At 47.2% G+C, this 20,342-nt stretch overlaps 1 protein-coding gene across 5 annotated transcripts in view; it reads right to left on the reverse strand.

Annotated features, from left to right (window-relative positions):
- The window catches only part of GBF1 (golgi brefeldin A resistant guanine nucleotide exchange factor 1), a 2,300,480-nt gene that overhangs the window by 1,865,886 nt on the left and 414,252 nt on the right, over positions 1-20,342 (reverse strand). For all 5 annotated transcript variants that reach the window (XM_085603553.1, XM_085603551.1, XM_085603552.1 and 2 more), the window contains exon 9: positions 18,295-18,451. In XM_085603553.1, coding sequence (XP_085459679.1) covers positions 18,295-18,451 — 157 coding nt within the window. The remainder of the gene's footprint in view (positions 1-18,294; positions 18,452-20,342) is intronic.

The raw sequence follows: 20,342 nt of genomic DNA on the forward strand, positions 1-20,342 counted from the left end.
TTGGTTAAAACAAAACGTAAATAAGCTTACTATGAGAAAAAGGAAAAATTTCTATAATCTGTCAATCAATACACAGCATTACTACTTGTGATGCTGGATCTATCAGCTGAATGCTTAGTGAGATAATCATGTCATAAATCTTGATATTTCCAAGATGTAAAGGAATTATTTGTAGAGGTAGTTTTCTGTAAGTGAACGGTCCAAAGTTACTTAATGAATTACCATAGGATTCAAGATATTTAATGGTTCTGAAAAAAATTACATGTATTGATTATATTTAAAAATCCATCTGTTCTTGGTGTAACACAGTAATTTTATACAGCTGTTCTGGAGGAAGGCCGCTCCTGGTATCTGACAATCTACATTTTGTGTTAACCTACTAAACCAGCAACCTGATATAATACAGTAATTCATTTGATAATGTTTCAAAACTGTTTATTCCCTGCTGAATTTAATGATTTTACTCCTTTCTCAAATGAGAAGTTGATTTGTATTGCTATTCCAATCTATGTACACAAAACTTATGCCAATTGTCAGCATAGACAGACTGTTTTATCATCAGACCTGAATGTGGTGTTTATTTTCTTCTTGCCACTAGGATGGAAAAAAGGCTTCTGTCACATCTTTCAGGTTATCTTAAAAACGTAAATGGATAAAGAAAACCTTTATATTTGGGATGAGTTTCCCTAAAAGGCCAATTTCAAGAGGGGTTCGAGGTTTACATTTTCATACAAACTATTTTCCCCTGATGAGGAGTAAAAATGGTCATTTACACCAGGCCACACTTCAAAGCATTCGGTGCAGTGTGAAAATAAGGCACAATCGGTGCATTACAGTGAGGAGACACTAGCTGGGTAAAAATGGAGTAGAAAAAGATTCCAAGTACTACCTGAAACACTGTTAGTGCAGGATCCCTTTAAGGAGTTCAGAAGTTGCACTATCCATGAAATAACTAATGTGTGCTTGGAATGACCTTATACACGCAACATTAATAGGTGGCACCATCATGTACGGAACATCAAGGAAATCATCAGGTGGTGTGGTCCCACTTATGGTAAATACCCGGTCAAGTGTGACCCTACTACAGTTATAGAACTGTTGTGAGTTAGGACATCTCACAAAAAGTGACTGACTGGTCTCACACACCACCTGGTGTCATGCTTCATCATCGGCCAGTCCTCGCCCTCCAAAACCTTCGTTTGATGGAGGGCGGGCATACACCTGGAGACAGGGATGCACTTCTAAACTAAAGAGTGGAGGCCCGTGGGATGGAACGTGAAGTTAAAAATCATTATAGTTACCAGAAAAGAAATTTTAATGTGGCCAATAACTATATGATGCTAAAAACAATAGGACGGTGGGTGGGGTGTTTAGTGTCCCCTAACCGTCTCGTGAAAGGTCGACATGTTTCTGCCTAGTTGGCCCGAGCGGGTCCAGGGCTTTCATCAGGCTTGACGTTTGGAAGCCATTTAGGAAGCGGAGTGCGGCCCTCGCCACACCCGCGCAGTGGTACTTTCTTGCTACCTGTTGGTAAGAACGGAGCCCCCAATTCAAACTTAGGTCCTGATGAAAGCCCTGGACCAACTCGGGCCAACTAGGCAGAAACATGTCGACCTTTCACGAGACGGTTAGGGGACACTAAACACCCCACCCACCGTCCTATTGTTTTTAGCATCATATAGATATTGGCCACATTAAAATTTCTTTTCTGGTAACTATAATGATTTTTAACTTCACGTTCCATCCCACGGGCCCCCACTCTTTAGTTTAGAAGTGCATCCCTGTCTCCAGGTGTATGCCCGGCCTCCATCAAACGAAGGTTTTGGAGGGCGAGGACTGGCCGATGATGAAGCATGACACCAGGTGGTGTGTGAGACCAGTCCGTCACTTTTTGTGAGATGTCCTAACTCACAACAGTTCTATAACTGTAGTAGGGTCACACTTCACTAGGAGCAGCTTTCTGTGGTAAACATTTAGTAATGGAGGCCGCTAGCTCCTAGAACCCCACGCATCCCGTTCCTCCCTCCATACATTTTGGAGTTCCCTTTGTGATTACAAATACCCGGTCAACTCAGGCAGGATCCCTCGCCATTTTAAAAACTAGTCAGGTAGTGATATTCAGTTCTACTTTGTGAAGAAGAGAGTTCTCACACATCTAGTGAAAAAGAGAATATGACTTGACAGGACTATAGTACTTAACTATGGTACTTTGTAATCTTCCTTTACTTTCCCTATGATAAAGGCAAAAAAAAGATTTGTCTCTAAAGTCTGGTGCAGAATGCTACCAAGGGCGTGAGGCCAGAGGCCACTGATAGGCATTTAATATATATATATTTTTAATGAAAATGAAGGGTAAACCGGAGGTTCGCTGTGTAGGAAGCTGGCTCTGTATATACTATACCAAAATGAGGTTTAGTGTGTACACAGTCCAGTGGAACACCAAAGGTAGGCAGAGATAAAAGTAGATAGCACCTTACTCTATATTTGTGGTAGTGTGGGCGAGCAGTAAGACTTTATCAGAGGGTAGTGTTAAGCATTTGTACCCACTCAATCAGCAAATTATGTCACACACTCAAAGACTGAACTCAGACCATCTTTGTTTGCATCAAAATATTAAGTTATTTTATTTCTTAAAACCAAGCAAGCCTGGCACAGGTAAGTGTATTTGATCATTTTCAAGGCATGTTGAACAATACAAGCAAGCTGAATGAAAATGACTGTTACAGGTTTGTAAATGCTTTCAATACAGTGGAAATTAGAGTACTTTGAATTACTATGCAGATTACTTTCTGGATTACTTTTTCTACTCCGTGTGATACACCTAGATATCACACTAGGACATTTCCTAGAGAAAAGGTAAGAAAGCAATTATTAGTTCTTTGCAGTTTTTCAATGCTCCATACAAAACCAACTCCACACAAAACATTTTTCAAGGTAAAACAGTCAATGTATTCCTACGGGGAGAAATTAAGTTATCGGTTAACAGGCAAGTACTTTGTTTTGGGTGCTGGTATTCTGGGGTTAGACCCAGGGTTACCCCAGGGTCAAAGATGCACTCTAAAAACACACTCAATGGCACTAGGGCGGTCAGGTGCAGAGTGCTGTGGCCCAATGTTAACCAATGTGGGATAGGGGGCCTTGGGTTGGTGGCTGCTCACAAGCAGGCCACAGGGTTGTGGGAGCAAAGCTCCTGCTGTTAGGTTCAGGGGGGATCTGGTTTAGCGCACAAAGTGCACCCCCAGCGGCACAGGGGCGGCTGGGTGTAGGGTGCTGTTCTGGCATCGGGTGCCCTGTTTTCAATGGGAGTTGCTAGTTTTGGATTTTGGCTGCAGGCTCAGGCCAGGAAGACTTTCGGGAGGAAACAACAGCTGTGCAGCTAAGTTGGAGGGCTCGGGGACGTAGGTGTACCTTGGGTTCTTTCTACATGGCGCCTTGATGCAGCGGTGTCTTTTGAGGTCAGATGTCAGCTTACCGGGCCACTCGCGGTTGAGGGGGGGGGGGGATTCTCCGTGTAGAGGCTGCAGGCGACGTCGGGGAGTCTGGGAGGGGTCCACCCACGATGGACTCAGGCTCTGGAGTGCTGGGGGACCTCGCTGGGACCGGTGAGTCACCCAATTCGGGCCGTAGGCGTCGGGTGCAGTGGTGGCTCCTGGTGCCGGGTTTCTTTGTTCTCAGCAGGCTCAGAGTCTGTCTTGGGAGTTTCTTTTGAACAGAGCTGCCGTTCACAGGAGATCCGGCCTTTGTTGAAGGCAGTTAGTCTTCCCAGGGTTCTGGAGGTAGCAGGCTGCAGGGTAAGGTGATTTTTGGCACAGGATCTCTGGATACAGAAGACGGGCCAGTAGGGCTGGGGCTAAGTCAGTTCTTCTCTGCAGTCTCCTCTGCTGAGTGTCTTCTTTCATCCTTCTTCGTAGGTTGCGGGAATCTGTCTTCTTGGTTCAGGGCTGCCCCCTAAATACTGCATTTAGCAGGCGCTTTAGGGGTCTCAAGGTCAGTATCCAATGGGTTACTGACCTTAGGGTGACTACACCCTTGGTGTGCTCACCCCACATGGGGGAGTGGGCACAATCCCTAATCCTGATTGGGGAGTGCCTGCCTTCTGCATGATGGCGGGCACTGAAGAGTGGGCTTCACCTTGTCTCCCCCACCTGAGGGGTGGGGTTGGCAGCTGTGGGCACACCTTCTGGGCTGGCTAACTTCTCACGCCTGCCTTCCCGCAAAAAAGGAGGGGGAGACAGGAAGGGGGCCTGTTCCTGATAGAAGGAGAGGCTGGGGGTCGCATTACAAAGACAGCAAGGCCTTTGAAGCTTCCCTGCCACAGATGGCTCTTCCTGGCCTGGGGGAGGTGTGACTACCTCCGCCCAGGGAAAGCTTTGTATCTGGGCTCAGGGAGCGAAGGCTCCCAACACAGGGATCCGAAAACTCAACCACATCATTACCCCTTTCTGGATGAAGATCATCAACTCCTCTCTCACATCAGGCTGTGTACCAGACTCCCTTCAATTAGGACAAATCACACCCATTCTCAAAAACCAGGAGCCGATGCTAATGATCTCAACAATCTCAGACCTATCTCCAACCTAGCCAAAACCTTGGAGAAGTGCGTTCTCCAACAACTTAAACATATTGAAGACTTCAACCTCCTCGACACCTTTCAATCGGGATTCAGGAAAGGGTGTAGCACTGAAACAGCCATGCTTAATATTTCGGACGATATACACAGAGCCTTAGACGTAGGTGAAGCCTGTCTTCTCATCCTTATTGACCCATCTGCGGCTTTTGACACAATTAATCACCTAGCTTTACTTGAGTTTGAAGGGCCGTTCTGGCATTGATGGCATGGTACTAAAATGGTTTGCTTCCTACCTCCAGCACCGGTCTCAACAAATTAAAATCAACTCCTGTCTCTCTAAGCCAACACGAGTCACACTTGGGGTCCCTCAAGGCTCGATCCTCTCCCCTGCTGTAGGAAGGTGGATATCTGACTATGGTTACCCCCAAATTTTTGCCTAGTGTCTAGCTGGTTTTTCGACTTAGTTGGCCTGAGATCCTGCCATTCAGGCTCTCAGGCTATCTGCTCTCTCTGTAAAATGGACTCCATGTACCCTAGGTACATACCCAATTGGTTGGATCACCCTGTCAGCCCCTGTACCAGTGTACACTAGGTACCCAGGGCATTGGTGTACCCAAGGCCTGCCAAGGGCTGCAGCATGTATTATGCCACCCCAGGCTTGGCCTAACAATTTGACACAACTGGCTGATCACTCAGCTGGGGTAAGTTGGTGTAATCACCTCTTACTTAGGTGTAGTATACCTATACCTAACCTTAAATGGGACACCTGGTAACCTATAAGTCACTCCTATGGCAGGCCTTAACAATCCTGAAGGCAGAGTGCTTGGTTCCATGTGAGATGGTGCTCTGGCATGAGCTGAGCCTGTCTGCAGTGGTCGGAACAACTTCCTTCTACTGTTTCCAGATATCGTCATACCATATACTCTTAAGTGCATTATGAACCTCGCGGTTAAATGCTATCTTTGGTTTGGCTTTATCAAAACATGTCGAGTAAGGTGTCATACGAATTGGAATACTAACCCCTCGCCAATTCTGGTAACGGGGTTAGCATTCCACCCTTCTAGAGGGACACGACATGTACAGTACCTGAAACCCGGGTAAAATCAGACATAGCCTCAGCTCCACAAAATGGATGCTGCCACCACAGACACAAGTCTGCCCTCCTGCTGCTGGGAGTCCTTCCAGCTTGGGAGGTGTGGACAAAGGGTTTCCTGCCAGGGGAGGTGCGTGCACCACCCCAGACAGGATTTTGTGTATTGGTCAGGTAGGGCTTGAAAGAAACCAGACATGCCTGTGGCTCACAAGGAGCCTCGGTGCATATGCCAGTTCAAACCGGTCCTGGGGCACACCAGTCCCGGGCCTGGGGCGAGCTGGACAAAGGATTGGGGGTGTAACCACCCCCCTTCCTGGTCCCACCCATAGGGAGGGACCTAGCAGGTAGTCCGGCCCCTAGAATCCGCTTAAAGGTAGGAGCTGTGTCCTAAGACTTCAGACATCCTGGAATCAACTTAAAACTAAGAAGAAGACGGGAACTTCGACGCTCTGCTGCACAGAGGACTGAAGCCAATCTCCCCTGTGGTCAGGGAGTGACCACCTTGCTAACGCAAGCACCATCCAGCGAATCAACGTCTGCTTTGCCGCCGCCTCCCGCCGGAGCCCGAGCCCAGAGACTGACAAGACCTGGACCTCCAGACCCCTCACCGCCCGATCCACAGTCCCTGCAAAGAGGAGACCCGTGGAGGCACCGAGACACGTGGAGCCAGCCATCTTGAAACGACTACGACAAGCTGACCAGTGCAACAACCGAGGCTCCCTCCAAGTTGTGCTTTGGGTCCTGAGAAGCCCAACCCTCGAGCAGCATCTGCACCAAAGGTGAGCCCTCCAGCATCTCCACGATCTGCGTGGGGCCCTTCTGCATTTTGCCACTCGACGCGCCTAACCGGTTGCTGGCCCGCTGGCTAGTGGCCATCTTGGCGACGAAATCTACGACAAACACCGCTGGTCTGGTTGCTCCAGACTGGCCCTTGCTCCCCTCCAAAGGAGCAGTTCCTCTGACCTTGCTGGTCAGAACCATCAGCTTAAACTCCTTGTCCACAACAATTGCTTTTGCCAAGGCTTGTTTGCTTCGATCAAGTCGCCGACACCGCCGACAGCGAGAGCCGGCGTGGGACAGCTCGTGACTCGACTCCTGGACGTCGTCGACCTTCAGGGACCACGTGGCTGCAGAGTCAAGCTACACCTTCCTTCCTGTTTGCACCCGACATCGCCTGGTACCCACCTGGTGCCACGCTGGTCACTGGCTAGTGACTGTGAACACTGTCCCCTCTGCTTACAGGTCTTCAACATCTCCGATCCACTCTTGGATCCACTGCATCTCTTCCCGACCGACCGCAGCACTTTTGTCTACAGGCCCCACGGAACCGATAGAAGAAACCCGACGCACTTCGAGGCCTATGCACCCGCTTCCTGTGGGTGAGGTAAAGCTGGCACTCCTGTGCCCAAGTGTAGTATTACATCTCTAGTGCCTGTGTTCCAAATCTTAAGTTCCTAGGTCATCCGGAAGATTCCTTTTGCAGTAACTTTGTACTTTTTACGCACCCATTGAAACCTATGGGAGCACGCGTGTGACTATTTGCTCTGCACACGCCACCCGTGGACCTCCTGGTCACTAACTGACGTTAGCTCCTTGTAGGCCCAGCGATTCTAGAGGCCCTAGGCCTTTTCCCTTTTCTGTTCGTGGTACTTATACCACTATTTTAGTATATGGTTCGAGTGGCCACCAGGGCCTATCCATATAAAGTGCAACTTCTGTGTATTCTGTGATAATCTTGTTTGACGATTTGTGCTCCTGTGCTCATAAAGAGACTAGGGGTTACTTTGAGAAATAAATACATATATATTTTGAATATATCTGTGTGGTGTCCTTTCATTGGTATAAAAGGGGGTTAATATTGGTAAAACAGCTTGCTTAACACGCTTCACGAGTTTAGCCTCAAAGACTGCTTAGCCTACGCTACCACTAGGGCAGCTAGTCCAAAAAGGTTGACTTACAACCACACCATAAGGGTTGCTTGGCATGGTACAAGGTGGTCACTAGAACTAGTGAACAGCATATACCAGGCCAACTTCTCACACCTGCCCTCTTCAATCTCTTCATGGGACCCCTTACAATCATTCTGAAAGAAGCGGGAGTTAAATATCACCTATATACAGATGACACTTAACTCTACTACAAAATCAAATCACCCAGCGACATTCAACACTTCAATGTCACACTAACCAAAATCCAATCCTGGTTTAACACAAACCACTTAAAGTTGAACCCAGACAAAACGGAATTAATACTGTTTGCTACAAAAAGTAACCACCTTCCTATCCATGAATGGCTCAAGAACCTGGATACCCTAAACTGCTCCCTCGCTATAACCGTCTTGGTTAAGTCACTAGGCATTACCTTGGACAAGAACTTATAGATGAAGGACCACATCAAAAACTCTACAAAAAGTGAGCTGTACTCTTTAAAACACCTGAAGAACATGAAACCTTTCATTCACCAAGACGATTTCAAGATTGTTGTTCAATCCCTAGTCCTAGCCAAACTGGACTACTGGAACGCCAAAAGCTCACCTTGCCCCTCTAAGGTTAGTATTTAACATGGCTGCTCGACTCATAACAGGGGTTAGAAGGTTTGATCACATCACACCATCCCTCCACTCCCTAAACTGGCTACCCATTGAAGGCAGATGTATCTACAAATTTGCCTGCATCAAACACAAAACCCTCCACTCACATTCCCCCAACTACCTTAACAGCAAACTGATCAAAGCTGGAAGATCCAGATCCCTAAGAAGTTCCAACTCACTTCTTCTCATCTCTCCGAAATTCAAAAAGACAACCACTCCGTCCTGATCCTTTACTGGTAACGTACCCAGGATATGGAACTCACTTCCGATTGACCTCAGATGCAGCCCCTCCGTCCCGTGCTTCAAAAGGGACCTGAAACTCATTCTCCTCAAGAAATATCTTACCGTCCTAATCAATGAACCATTGCTCCAATAACCGAGTTGACTCCCTGCCTATTTGTCCATCATGGATAAGTGGAGATTAGACTGTTTTTAACCTCGTTGGCTCCCCCTCTATCCTTCACTGCATGCCAAATTTTAATGTGTTGCTTATATCCTCATGCACCGTTAGGTCTTACTATGCAATGTACGACTACTTATAATGTTTGGCTTTTATCTGTATGCTTCCTTCAGTCATGCAATGTTATGCACCTATGTATGTAAAGCGCTCTGATACCCCCGGGTCTAGCTAGCGCTATATAAAACTTATAAGATAAAAATAAAATAAATAAAATAGGAGGAATTCCTGCAGTCAATAGCGCCAAGACACCCCCGGGTATTCGTGCGCTCAATAAGTCTCATTAACAATTACTGTGCCAGCCTGGTCCCTCAGCCCTTCAGAGAAGAAGGCCACCGTGGGTTTTCCAGGAGGGGACTCCTTGACGCCGCCTGCAGCCCCCCCCCCCCCCCCCAGAAAGGGAGTGACTCAGCTGTAAAAAAAAACGACAACTCAAGACACCTCTGCACCCGTCGTCCCTGGCCCGAGTGGAAGAGGACCAAAGGTTTCACTACGTTTTAAAGCATCACAAGACCTGAGCCCCCTTGTTGATTAAGCCTGACTGGTTTCCAAGTCAACCCCACAGCCTCTTTTCAACCAGACCGATCCCCATTGACGAACACTGGGCACCCGACACCATAACACACCGCTGCACCAAGATGCGCCAGAGCCTCCCGAGGTGACCTGTTGGTGTGACCTTGGATCTTGCCCCATACTCATCTTAAGTCCAGGAGATTGGTCCCGTAAGTCGCAGTAAAGTACCCAAATGCAGTACATGTTTTTCCCTCATGGAATAACATTGGGCATCCGATGCTGAAACACCTCTGCACTCTGACGCCCTAGAGCCTCCTGAGGTGACCTGTTGGTGGGGCCTTGGAACTTACCCCCACACTCACCTTAAGTCCAGGAGATAGGTTTCATTAGTCGCTGTGAAGTACCTGTTTGCAGTTTATGTTTTCCTCTATAGGATAACATTGCTGCTTCTGAAAATTACACTTAATGTCTATTTTTTAAAGCAAAGTATTTCTCTCTTGAAAAGTAGTTACCTGATTGCATTGATTCTGGTGCTTAAATATATATAAAGATACGTTATTTATATAAATTGGTGTGGATCTTGTGCATCATTTGAGTAGGAGTGTATTTGCAGATGCCTAACACTTCTCCCTGATACGCCTAAGGCTGCTCAACCACACTACGCCCTAGAAAAGCACCTTGGGATTGCTAGAGCAAGCCCCTGTCCACTCATAAGTGATACCTGGAAACTTTGCACAGTATACCTCTTTTTGGTATACTATATAAAGAGCCAGCTTCCTACAGTGAGGACCTGCAACTGCCTCACATTTCCAGGGAGAGGAGGGTGGGCTCATGTGAATCTACAGCACTACGAGCCACGAACAGATGCTTACAGGGTAAGCAACATATTCCATTCAATGATGTGTGGATGTAGATACACATGCTCTGCATAGACTGTAAAGCAATGCCTCCTTATATGCGGTGACTAATCTGTGGGTGTTAGCTGAAAACAATGGCGAACAACGAACCTCTAACTTTTTAATGAGGGACAGCTGTCCTAAATAAACACATTCAACAGACTATCCAACCTTTTTTAACTCACTCTACTCATGTACACTCCTTCAGGCCCCTCACACCCACGCACTCAACGGCAAGGAACAAAAGATCTCCGCTAAAGAGCCCCTTCAAGGGTGCCCGTCGGGCATTGCACCGCCAGCCCGACGAGGAGCAGGCCCAGATGATGAAGCATGACACCTAGCTTGCTGGGTGTGTGAGGGCATTAGTTCCGAATATGGGAACTCCCCTTCCCTACCTATAGGTTCTTTGAGTCCAATCAATATCGACGGATTTGAGAATTGACCTCACTAACAAACCATCCCCTTAAGGAACTGCATACCCTTTCTAAATATAAATCAACAATTATCATGGACATGATGGAGCAGATTCTCACTAACAACTTTTTCAAACACAACGAGAGGTGGTACCACCAACTCCAGGGGACTGCCATGGGTTCGAGATGCGTTCCTTCGTACGCTGGGCTCTTCATGGGCTGGTACGAGAAGGAGCATGCCTGGGCCAGACGTGCCTCCCCCTGGACCAAACACATTGTATATTGGGGGAAGTACATAGACGACATCTGCCTATTGTCTGGTTCGGACGTACCCCTCAATGAATACCTCCATTACCTCAAAAACAATCCCTTTAATGTCCAACTCACCATGCAGCACCATCTAGAACACATTGAGTTCTTGGACATTCACTTTTTTGTCAGAGATGGGGTGGTACACAGCACGCTGTACAGGAAACCCACCTCCTGCAACAGCATACTTCACGTGGGAAGTGCCCATGCTAATTCTGTCATTTCCAACATCCCATATGGGGAAATGGTCCGGGCACGACATGCATGCAGTAAAGAGGAGGGGTTCAAATAGAATGTATCTGACATCAAGGAACGTTTCAAGTTAAGGGGCTATGATCAAAGGGTATTGGACAGAGCAAAGCAGAAAGCACTAAGCCTTCCCAGATTAGACACACTCACAAACAAGCCATCACAAAGGTCAGGGAAACACCACACCAAGGAACACCGCAGAGAAAAAGAAGCCTTTTTCACCAACTACACAGCACACAGTGATCGGATCTTTAAGGCCTTCAGAAAACATTGGCATCTACTGGTGGAAATTCCTGCCTTATGCCCCCACATCAATGACAATCCCTCACTGATCTTCAGAAGGGGACGTACCCTGAGGAGCTCCCTACGTCACAGCCAAAACAGCAACCACCAGCACATGGTTGCCACATACACCCCATGGCTTTTTTACTTGTACCAACTGCAACATTTGCAGCTTGGGCCAAAACAAGCGCAAGGAACTCTGTTACAATTCCAACTTCACACACAAAATCAAACACCATATCAACTGTAACACACAGTTTGTGATTTACATTCTGGAATGTCCATGCAGTATGATTTATGTGGGCAGCACGGTGCGTAGTCATAAAACCAGAATCTAGGAACACCGCAGGGCCCTCATTAATGATGATGACAGATACCCGATGACAGAGCACTATCGTACAACACACACAGGGACCCATCAGATTCAGTTTCTTTGGCATTGGCCACATCCCACCTAATAATCGAGGTGGGGTTAGGGAACTGACACTAAGGAGAGCGGAGGCCAAATGGATTTGCAGACTTGATGCGGTAACACTGACCATGAGTTTCACAATTTTTTAAAAATAATGGCTCCCTTCCCAAACACTGTTTGGACCAATGCCTCAAGATATTTGCAGTCATCCATTACCTGTATCACCTGTTTTCTGTTTTGTTTTCTATTTCTATCTCGATTTATACTTTAATCTCTTTACGTCTTTCTGTTCAGGCCCTTTTCCCATATTTAGTCAATTCCCATATTTAGTCCATTCATTCCATGTTGGGACACAGAGTTTTACAGCATGTACCACACACCTACACCCAGTGCATCCAGGCTTTTCATGCCCAAGGGTGCACCGCTTTCTACGCCCATGCGTCTAATTTTCTCATTCCCCCTCACTCCAGTGCCACTACTCGGTCGGTCACCTCTACTGACATTTTTCACGGTCAGTAATACCGACAGATCCACAGATACACTGGAATCTTACCATCCGGTGCACCATCGCTCATCTTGCCCCGTGTAGCCTTTCCCCTAGGGCAATAGCTTTATACCTTCCCATCCCCCTCCCTACACTGCCACTACTCAGCATGTTCTACAGATACTCCGGCATCTTGCCATCCGGTGCACTATCGCTTATCATGCCCCGTGTAGCCTCTCCCCTAGGGCATTTGCGTTATATTATCTCATCTCCCCTCACTACAATGCCACTTCTCAGCATGTTATACTTGCTGACACGGATCGCCTCACAGTTTTATCTATTTCCATACAGACAGACAGACCGGCACCTTTGTATACAGCCCTCCATCGCGGGGCTTTGCCCTTTATGCACCTCCTTCAACGCACCCGCGTCGTGCCTTTCATCCCCCCCATTATTTCCTTACCCCGTCCACCTTCACCTGGTTTTTGACCACTTCTGCTGACGCTTACTCTTGTCAGACGTACCGACAGATACACGGATACATCCACCTCTCCATCACCCACTAGAGGCCCTTACGTATCCTCCAGTCGCTCCACCACGTCTGCCCATTCCTATTCCCGCGCTTCCAGGGGTATATTACATGGTCACCAACTTCGGCATCATTTAGATTCGAGCAGGACTGACAAAGCGTTCTACACCCCCGGTACGAGCCTCTCTCTATACAATCACCCACAGACCAGATCCCGCGCACCTACTTTCTTTCTCGGGCCTCAACTTTGATGAGCTCTGGGTCACGTCTTTGGTTTCCACTTCACTTCTTCCTCCTAATCTTTCCCTCATTTCTCGCGCCTTTCACTATGCACCCACCCTTTGGTTGTCCAGCTTGTTCCCGGCGGCAGGCACAGACTTTATCCCCCCGCTACTGCCTTTTCACCATTTATTTTCATCAGCAGCTCATACATAGGCGCCCCATGGCTTTCGTGCCTTTTACTTTACTTTCCTACTAGCCGCGTCTCTTTCAGTCACCCGCCACCTGGCCTCACATGACCCCACCACTTTGCCAGCAGCATCCATTTGGATGCGCTCTGGGTCACCTTTTGGTTTTTCCTTCCTCCTAACCTTTCCAACATTTTTCGCGCCTTTCAATATGCACCCACCCTTTGGTTGGCCAGTTTCTCCCCGGCGGCCAGCACAGGCTTTTTGCCACCGCTACTGTATTTTTACAATTTTCTCAGCAGCTCATACATAGGCGCTCCTCGGCCTTTTTGTCTTTTACTATTCATTCATACCAGCCGCATCTTTTTAAGTTACCTGCCACCTGGCCTTATATGGGCACCGCCCAGTCTGGCGCTACCACTATGCCAGCAGCATCGACGTTTAGCTACCCATCACTTGGCCGTACAAGTGCACAGCCCACACAGGCGCAAACCTCTTGCCAGCCGCATTGCCATTTGGTTACTTGCCATGCAGCCCGACGAACAAGTTACTTACCTTCGGTAACGATATATCTGTAAGAAACATTAGTTACTTAGATTCCTCACCTTAGAATATCCCCAGGCGTCAGGCTGGATCCGGAAAGATTTTCGTCAGCAATACCCTTGCGCGTCGCTAGGCGTCATCTGCAGCTCCGCGTCCGTCGTCGGCATCGCCAGGATGACGTCGGAGTACTTAGACGCCGCCTTCGCGCGCGGTCGTCAGTTCTTGTACATAGCTTTCCACGCCAGGAATGCAGAGCCATGCAAGAGACCGACATTGGTGCCAAAAATTTCTAGGGCCCTGAAAGGGATGACCTCAACCCTAGATATCGGTTCGCAGAACGGGGAGGATGGGTGGGGCAGTGAGGACTAACTAATATTTCTTACAGATACATCGTTACCCAAGTTAAGTAACTTGTTCATCTGAAAAACACATTAGTTAGATTCCTCACCTTAGAATAGATACCCCAGCAATACCAACCCCGGTGGTGGGTCTGCGAACCAAGATCACACCAGAAAGTCCTGGAGAACAGAACGGCCAAAGAAGCCGTCTCTCCGGACTTGGCTGTCCAGGCAATAGTGTTTGGCAAACGTATTCAGCGAGGCCCACGTTGCTGCCTGACAAATGTCCTGCAAGGGGACTTCCCGGCCCAGAGCAGTGGTCGCCGCAGTGGCCCGAGTGGAATGGGCCCTCCGCCCTACAGGAGGTTACTTTTTAGCTAAGGAATAACAGACCTGGATACACAAAGCAACCCACAGAGAGATGGCTCGCTTGTGCACCGCCTGCCCCTTCTTAGCGCCCACGTAGCCAACAAAGAGTTGGTTGTCCACCCGGAACTGTTTGGTGCGGTCCAGATAGAAGGACAGCGCCCGTTTTGGGTCCAGTCGGTGGAGCCTCTCTTCCTCTTTCGAGGGATGCGGAGGCGGAAAGAAGGTGGGCAGTGTAACAGACTGTCCGAAGTGAAAGGCAGTTACCACCTTAGGGAGAAAGGAAGGACGAGTCCTGAGAACTCTGTCCGGATGGACAGAAAGGAAAGGAGGCTTAGAAGAGAGAGCCTGGAACTCACTCACCCTTCTAGCAGAGGTGATGGCAACCAGGGAAGCAGTCTTGAGAGTCAGAAGATGAAGGGGACAATTATGAAGCGGCTCAAAGGGAGCGCACATCAGATATGTCAATACTAGATTCAAATTCCACTGAGGCATTACGAAAGGGACAGGAGGAAAGATGTGAGTAATGCCCTTAAAGAATCGAGAAACAACAGGGGATTTGAAAAGAGAAGGCTGATCAGGAAGCCGTAAGAAAGCAGAAATAGCTGAAAGATATCCCTTAAGGGTGCCCAGAACAGAGCCCTGCTGGCCCAGGGAAAGAAGAAAGAGGAGAACCTCAGAAATAGGGGCGGAAAGGGGATCCACAGCCTTTGCTGTGCACCATGCCACAAATTTGTTCCACCTGCAGGCGTATACCGATTTGTGGAGGGACGCCTGGCTGCCAGAATAACATTACAGACTTCAGGATGCAAGTCAAATGGCATCAACTGCCGCCGCTCAATTTCCACGCATGGAGGTGGAGGCTGGACAGGTTCGGGTGGAGGACCGTCCCCTGCTGCTGATACAGAAGGTCCTCCCGAAGAGGCAGGCGGATCGGGGGATCAATCGATAGACTGAGTAGCTCGGGATACCAGTATCTTCGTGCCCAATCCGGAGCCACCAGGATGACTTTGGGCCGGTCGCGCCTGATCTTCTTCAGCACTCTGGGCAGAAGTGGTATAGGCGGAAAGGCGTACAAAAGACCGCAGCTCCACTCGCGACGAAAAGCGTCTCCGAGCTAGTGCCGCCTTGGAAACTCCAACGCGCAGAACAGCTGACATTGCGCGTTCTCGTCGGTGGCGAATAGATCTAACCAAGGCTCTCCCCACTGCCGAAAGAGGCCTTGTGCCACGTCGAGTTTAGACGCCATTCGTGATCCATCATGCACCGGCGGCTGAGTTTGTCTGCTCTGGCGTTCAGAGAGCCCGCCAGATGTTGAACCACCAGGGTGATGCCCTGATGTTCCAGCCATGTCCAGAGGCGCAACGCCTCCTGACAAAGGGTCCACGACCCCACCCCGCCCTGTTTGTTGCAATACCACATGGCGGTGGTGGTGTCCGTGAACACCTGCATTACACTTCCCCGGACAGAGGGAAGGAATGCCTTCAGTGCAAGCCGGATCGCCCTCAGCTCCAGAAGGTTGATATGGAGCTGAGACTCCGCCAGAGACCAGAGGCCTCTGATCTCCGCCTCTCCCAGGTGGCCCCCCATCCCAGGAGGGACACATCCGTCACTACTACATGCTCCGGTTGGGGTAGGGAGAGGGATCTGCCACTGACCCAAACAACAAATGACATCCTGGATTTACGCTTAACTGGTGCAGATTTTTTTTTACGGACATCCAAGCACCTGGGTGGCGCTTAAGTTGGTGACCGCAACGTCATAACTGACAAATGGAGCCACCTGAAGGCTCGTGCAAAGGTTTCCAGATCCAGCTTTACGCCTGGGGAATTCCAAGGTAAGGAATCTGTAGCCAGAATTATCTATTAGATAGAAGGTAACTACAAATCTAATACTTTAGCAGCTGGACAAATGACTGTGGGGAATGAAGCGGACTCTGCCATGCAAGGGCCAGAAGAAAACAGAGACTCATGTCAGACAAAGTGCCTAGACCAATGGCCTCGAAGATCCAGATACAAACTGTCATTGACATATTGCAGGGAGGTTTTAATTTCCGCCATGAACATCATCACCAAAACCTTGTTGGCTATGGCTAGAGTACAAACCGAACAGTTGTTGGAGCACTGGAGGCGGATTTATAGGCAGGGGCATGGTTTTCTCAGTCACAAGTGTACTGGGGCCAGGTGTGTCGGAACTGTGCTAGGAGGCAACTTTGGTCAAGATGAAGTCAGACAGAACAATGGGATCCGTGTCCTCTTCCGGCATTGGAGCCTGTGTCAATGCAGCAAGAACAGACAATGGATTGTGATGCTGGGTGTGGAAAAGGCTCCAAATTGAAGGCTGAACCTGTAGCAGATCCACTGAGCCAAAAGACGCACCAGACAGAGGGTGTAGACATATAAAGCATGGCCTTTTTAAATTCCTCAATCTGCTGTGGCACGGCAGACAGCGCAGGGACTTTGAGGTGTATAGTGTTCTTCTGTGAAATCGGCTCATTGGTAGGGAATTGAGAGGAAGCCCAAGAGGCACCTTGACATCCTCACAACTTCCCAGAAGGAGACCGCAGAGGCTGGGACGAGATTCACTTGGAGTTCTTGTGCTGCTTTTGGAATTTGGACTTACTTTCAGACTTGGACCACCATGATGAACTGCAGCGAGAATGGACCAAGTGGTGCCGGGTCAGTGTCCTCAACTTCAAGCAGGAGCTGGCCTTACAAGACTTCCTGGGATGCTCAGCGACATCAATCCTTGAGAAATCCACCCATCCACTTACTGTGGAGAGTCGCATTTTATCAGGGTAAACAATTTAAGGGCGAGCTGACAAAGAACAGGTGTTCTGTTCAGTCAGAAAGTGAATGATCAATAAAGATGCCTTTAAATCTTTCATTTATCTTGTCACATTTTCTATGCCAGAGAAAGAGGTAAAATGCCAGCTTATGACTTCTTACAATATGCTGCTTATTTTATGACCTGCAAGTCTGGTAACAGCTTGGTTTCATGTTTCCGGATCGCCTTCAGTTGCATTACACTTGGAGTCGTGGCCCAAACCCAAATACCAGAGATGCACCTACTGGGGATCCGTCACAGGTATTCGTTTGCAATAGTCCCTAAAAGGCTTAAGCCCTGTAATGTTTGAAGGGGACATATTACCTTGCACACTGGAAAGACATTTGTATAGAAAAAAAGACTCATCAACTGACCCGAAAAAGAGGGGAGCTGGCTCTGGATCTTTAAAGTGCGAAAAGAAAGGAATGGACGTCAACACACTAGGGTGTGACCTATATGTGGCTTCGTCACTGCCAGGGCAGAGCAGAGTGGATGCGGACCAACACCGCCAGCTACTGGCATGGAGAGGCTATGCTGAAAAATATTTTTGATCCAGTCTGGTGCCTGGGAATATTCTAAAGGTGAGTTATCGACAGTTAGCAGTATCCATCAGAAGGTGAACTCTGATTAGACCTGTTGTGGGACCACTTTTTTCTGGAGAAGAAGGGTCTAAAGAGGACTGTAGCTGGAACGGCTGTTGATCCATGAATGCAACAAATACTGAAAAGACACACTAGGGCCTAGATTGTGCTCAATCTAACATCTACCCTTACTTGCATTCCTCAAAAATTTCAGACACAGGAAAAGAAAAAAGAAAAAAAAAAAAAAAGGTAAGGTCCTAAACATACCACCCTCATATTATCATGCATTTATAATTGCAATGAAGAAAAGGGAACCCAACATAATGTCCTATTCCTTAAACCTCAACTTTGCTGTTAATAGATCTCTTGACCTTAGTATCACATGTGAGGCTACAAAGAGCCCAAAACTATTTCTTGAATTGGGAATTTCACTAACCTGTGAAGTTGGTGATCAAAGAGGTTCCATTGGTTATGGGTTGATGAGAATGGATTTCCATCCCATTGGAAACTTTAGTGTGACGCAATGATCTTGGTGATCGCTTCTGTTTCTTCCATTTTGATGCGTCACTAATTCCTCCGGCTCTCATTTTCAGCTGTGAAAATATAATTGGACCAGTCACTGAGATCAACCTCGGGGAACCCACAACTCCATTACACATCAATGTTAATCCTCCCCTGATGAAGGGCTCCCATGAACCCGAAATGCATTGGGACCAATAAACAGAGGATCGAAGTCTGTTCTTAATTGAAAATGCACGTTTCTCTTGGAACCAACATAAAATTATTTTTGCAAATAATGAATTAATGAAGAAGAATAAATTCAATCCACGTATCCTATCAGATTTAATGGTTTGAATTGGAATACTCCTTTTTTGGGATATATTGCGGTGCACTGAGGGGACACCGCCCCCGGAGTGATGCTTACGACTTATTGCTTTGACACTCGTAGATCAGTGAGCGATACCCAATCTGCACGCAACACTCTGATGATTTTGATTAACTTCAGTTTCTCATCACTACAAAGACTGGTGTGCATGTACCATCATTTCTAATAAAATATAATTGGAAACACTATGGGAAGATGGAAACTAACACCAAAGAGCAGTAAACACGAAAGACTTCAAGCAAAATATGTTTGAAATATTTCTGTTGTTTTTAAAACAAACCTGCGAGCATAGCTCTCCAAAAACACTTAGAGAAAATATGCCACAGTGAAAAAGCAACCATCGAAATGTTTTATTTAACTCCAGACGAGAACAGCTATACCCCAGCTAAACTGCCTATCATTCGTTACTTGAATTTTGCTTTACACCATCGCCATTTATTATTTTTTTTCTTTTTTTACTACCATTGTTCTCAATGTTTTCTCCAAACTTTCCTGAACTTTTCAGAGCCATTCTCCAACCAGTTATCATATACTGATATCTGGTTATAGGAGCGCAATCCTCCTGAAAATGCGGTCACCTGTTCACAGTGTGTCACCAATAGAAGGACAACCCTATCTGCCCACGAGGATCTGGGTAGTCATACCTAAATGTAACACTTGTCCTGTGGGCTCATTCATCATACTACCTTCTCATGTGACTCCGAGGTATTTCACGTACTAGGATCAATAATTAGTTATTAAATAATAACAAAAAAGTACATGGGACTGTTCTGTTCTATGGAACTTTCATTTGCTTTATAGCAACTTGATGCAATATATACAGTGCAATAGTAGTGCAGACAACACAGAACTTCATTATTGAAAAAAATATATAGTACACAAGTAATGAGTTCATGTTACAGGGTGAGCGACAACGTACGAAGAGCAAGGAAATGACACACTATCTAGAGAATGAGTAGCAAGCAAATGTGTAGCAAAGCCAACCAATGGTAAGCAATGTACATACTGTATTCCACTGTAAACTAACAATATGTCTCAAGACTACGAGACCTTAAATGGCTACAGGCCCACATAGTAAGAACTTGCAAAGTCAGTAGTTCTTACATTGTCTGCCTTTTATCTCTGGCAATAGTTGTTCTGCTTTGACAGAGGTTTGTTAAACTTTACTGTTGGGGGAGTGGGCAGTCATCGACAATACAAAAGACAAATATTAGCTATAACCAAAAATATTTATTTGGACTCACAAAACACACTTTGACATTGCAGTCCCTTACATTAAAGGAAACTATTTTGTCCATGGAAATGCTCTTGTGAACAAACAGATCAAGGTCACTCACAGTGAAGTTAGCCAATGGATGAAGGGACTGACCCCACTGCCCACTGTTTAATGAAGTGGGAGTAAGAAAAACAACAACATACCAATGAAGAGCTGCCCAAAAGCCCCAATAAGACTATGATACATATAGTTTTAGTAAAATCGAACATGTTACGTACCTTCAGTAACGATGTATCTGTAAGAGACATACATTAGTTATAGATTCCTTTCCTTAGAATTACCCCCAGATGCCAGACTAGATCCTGAGAAATGTTTTCTTAGC

This window comes from Triturus cristatus, chromosome 1_2, assembly GCF_964204655.1.
Source record: "Triturus cristatus chromosome 1_2, aTriCri1.1, whole genome shotgun sequence".
NCBI lineage: Eukaryota > Metazoa > Chordata > Amphibia > Caudata > Salamandridae > Triturus > Triturus cristatus.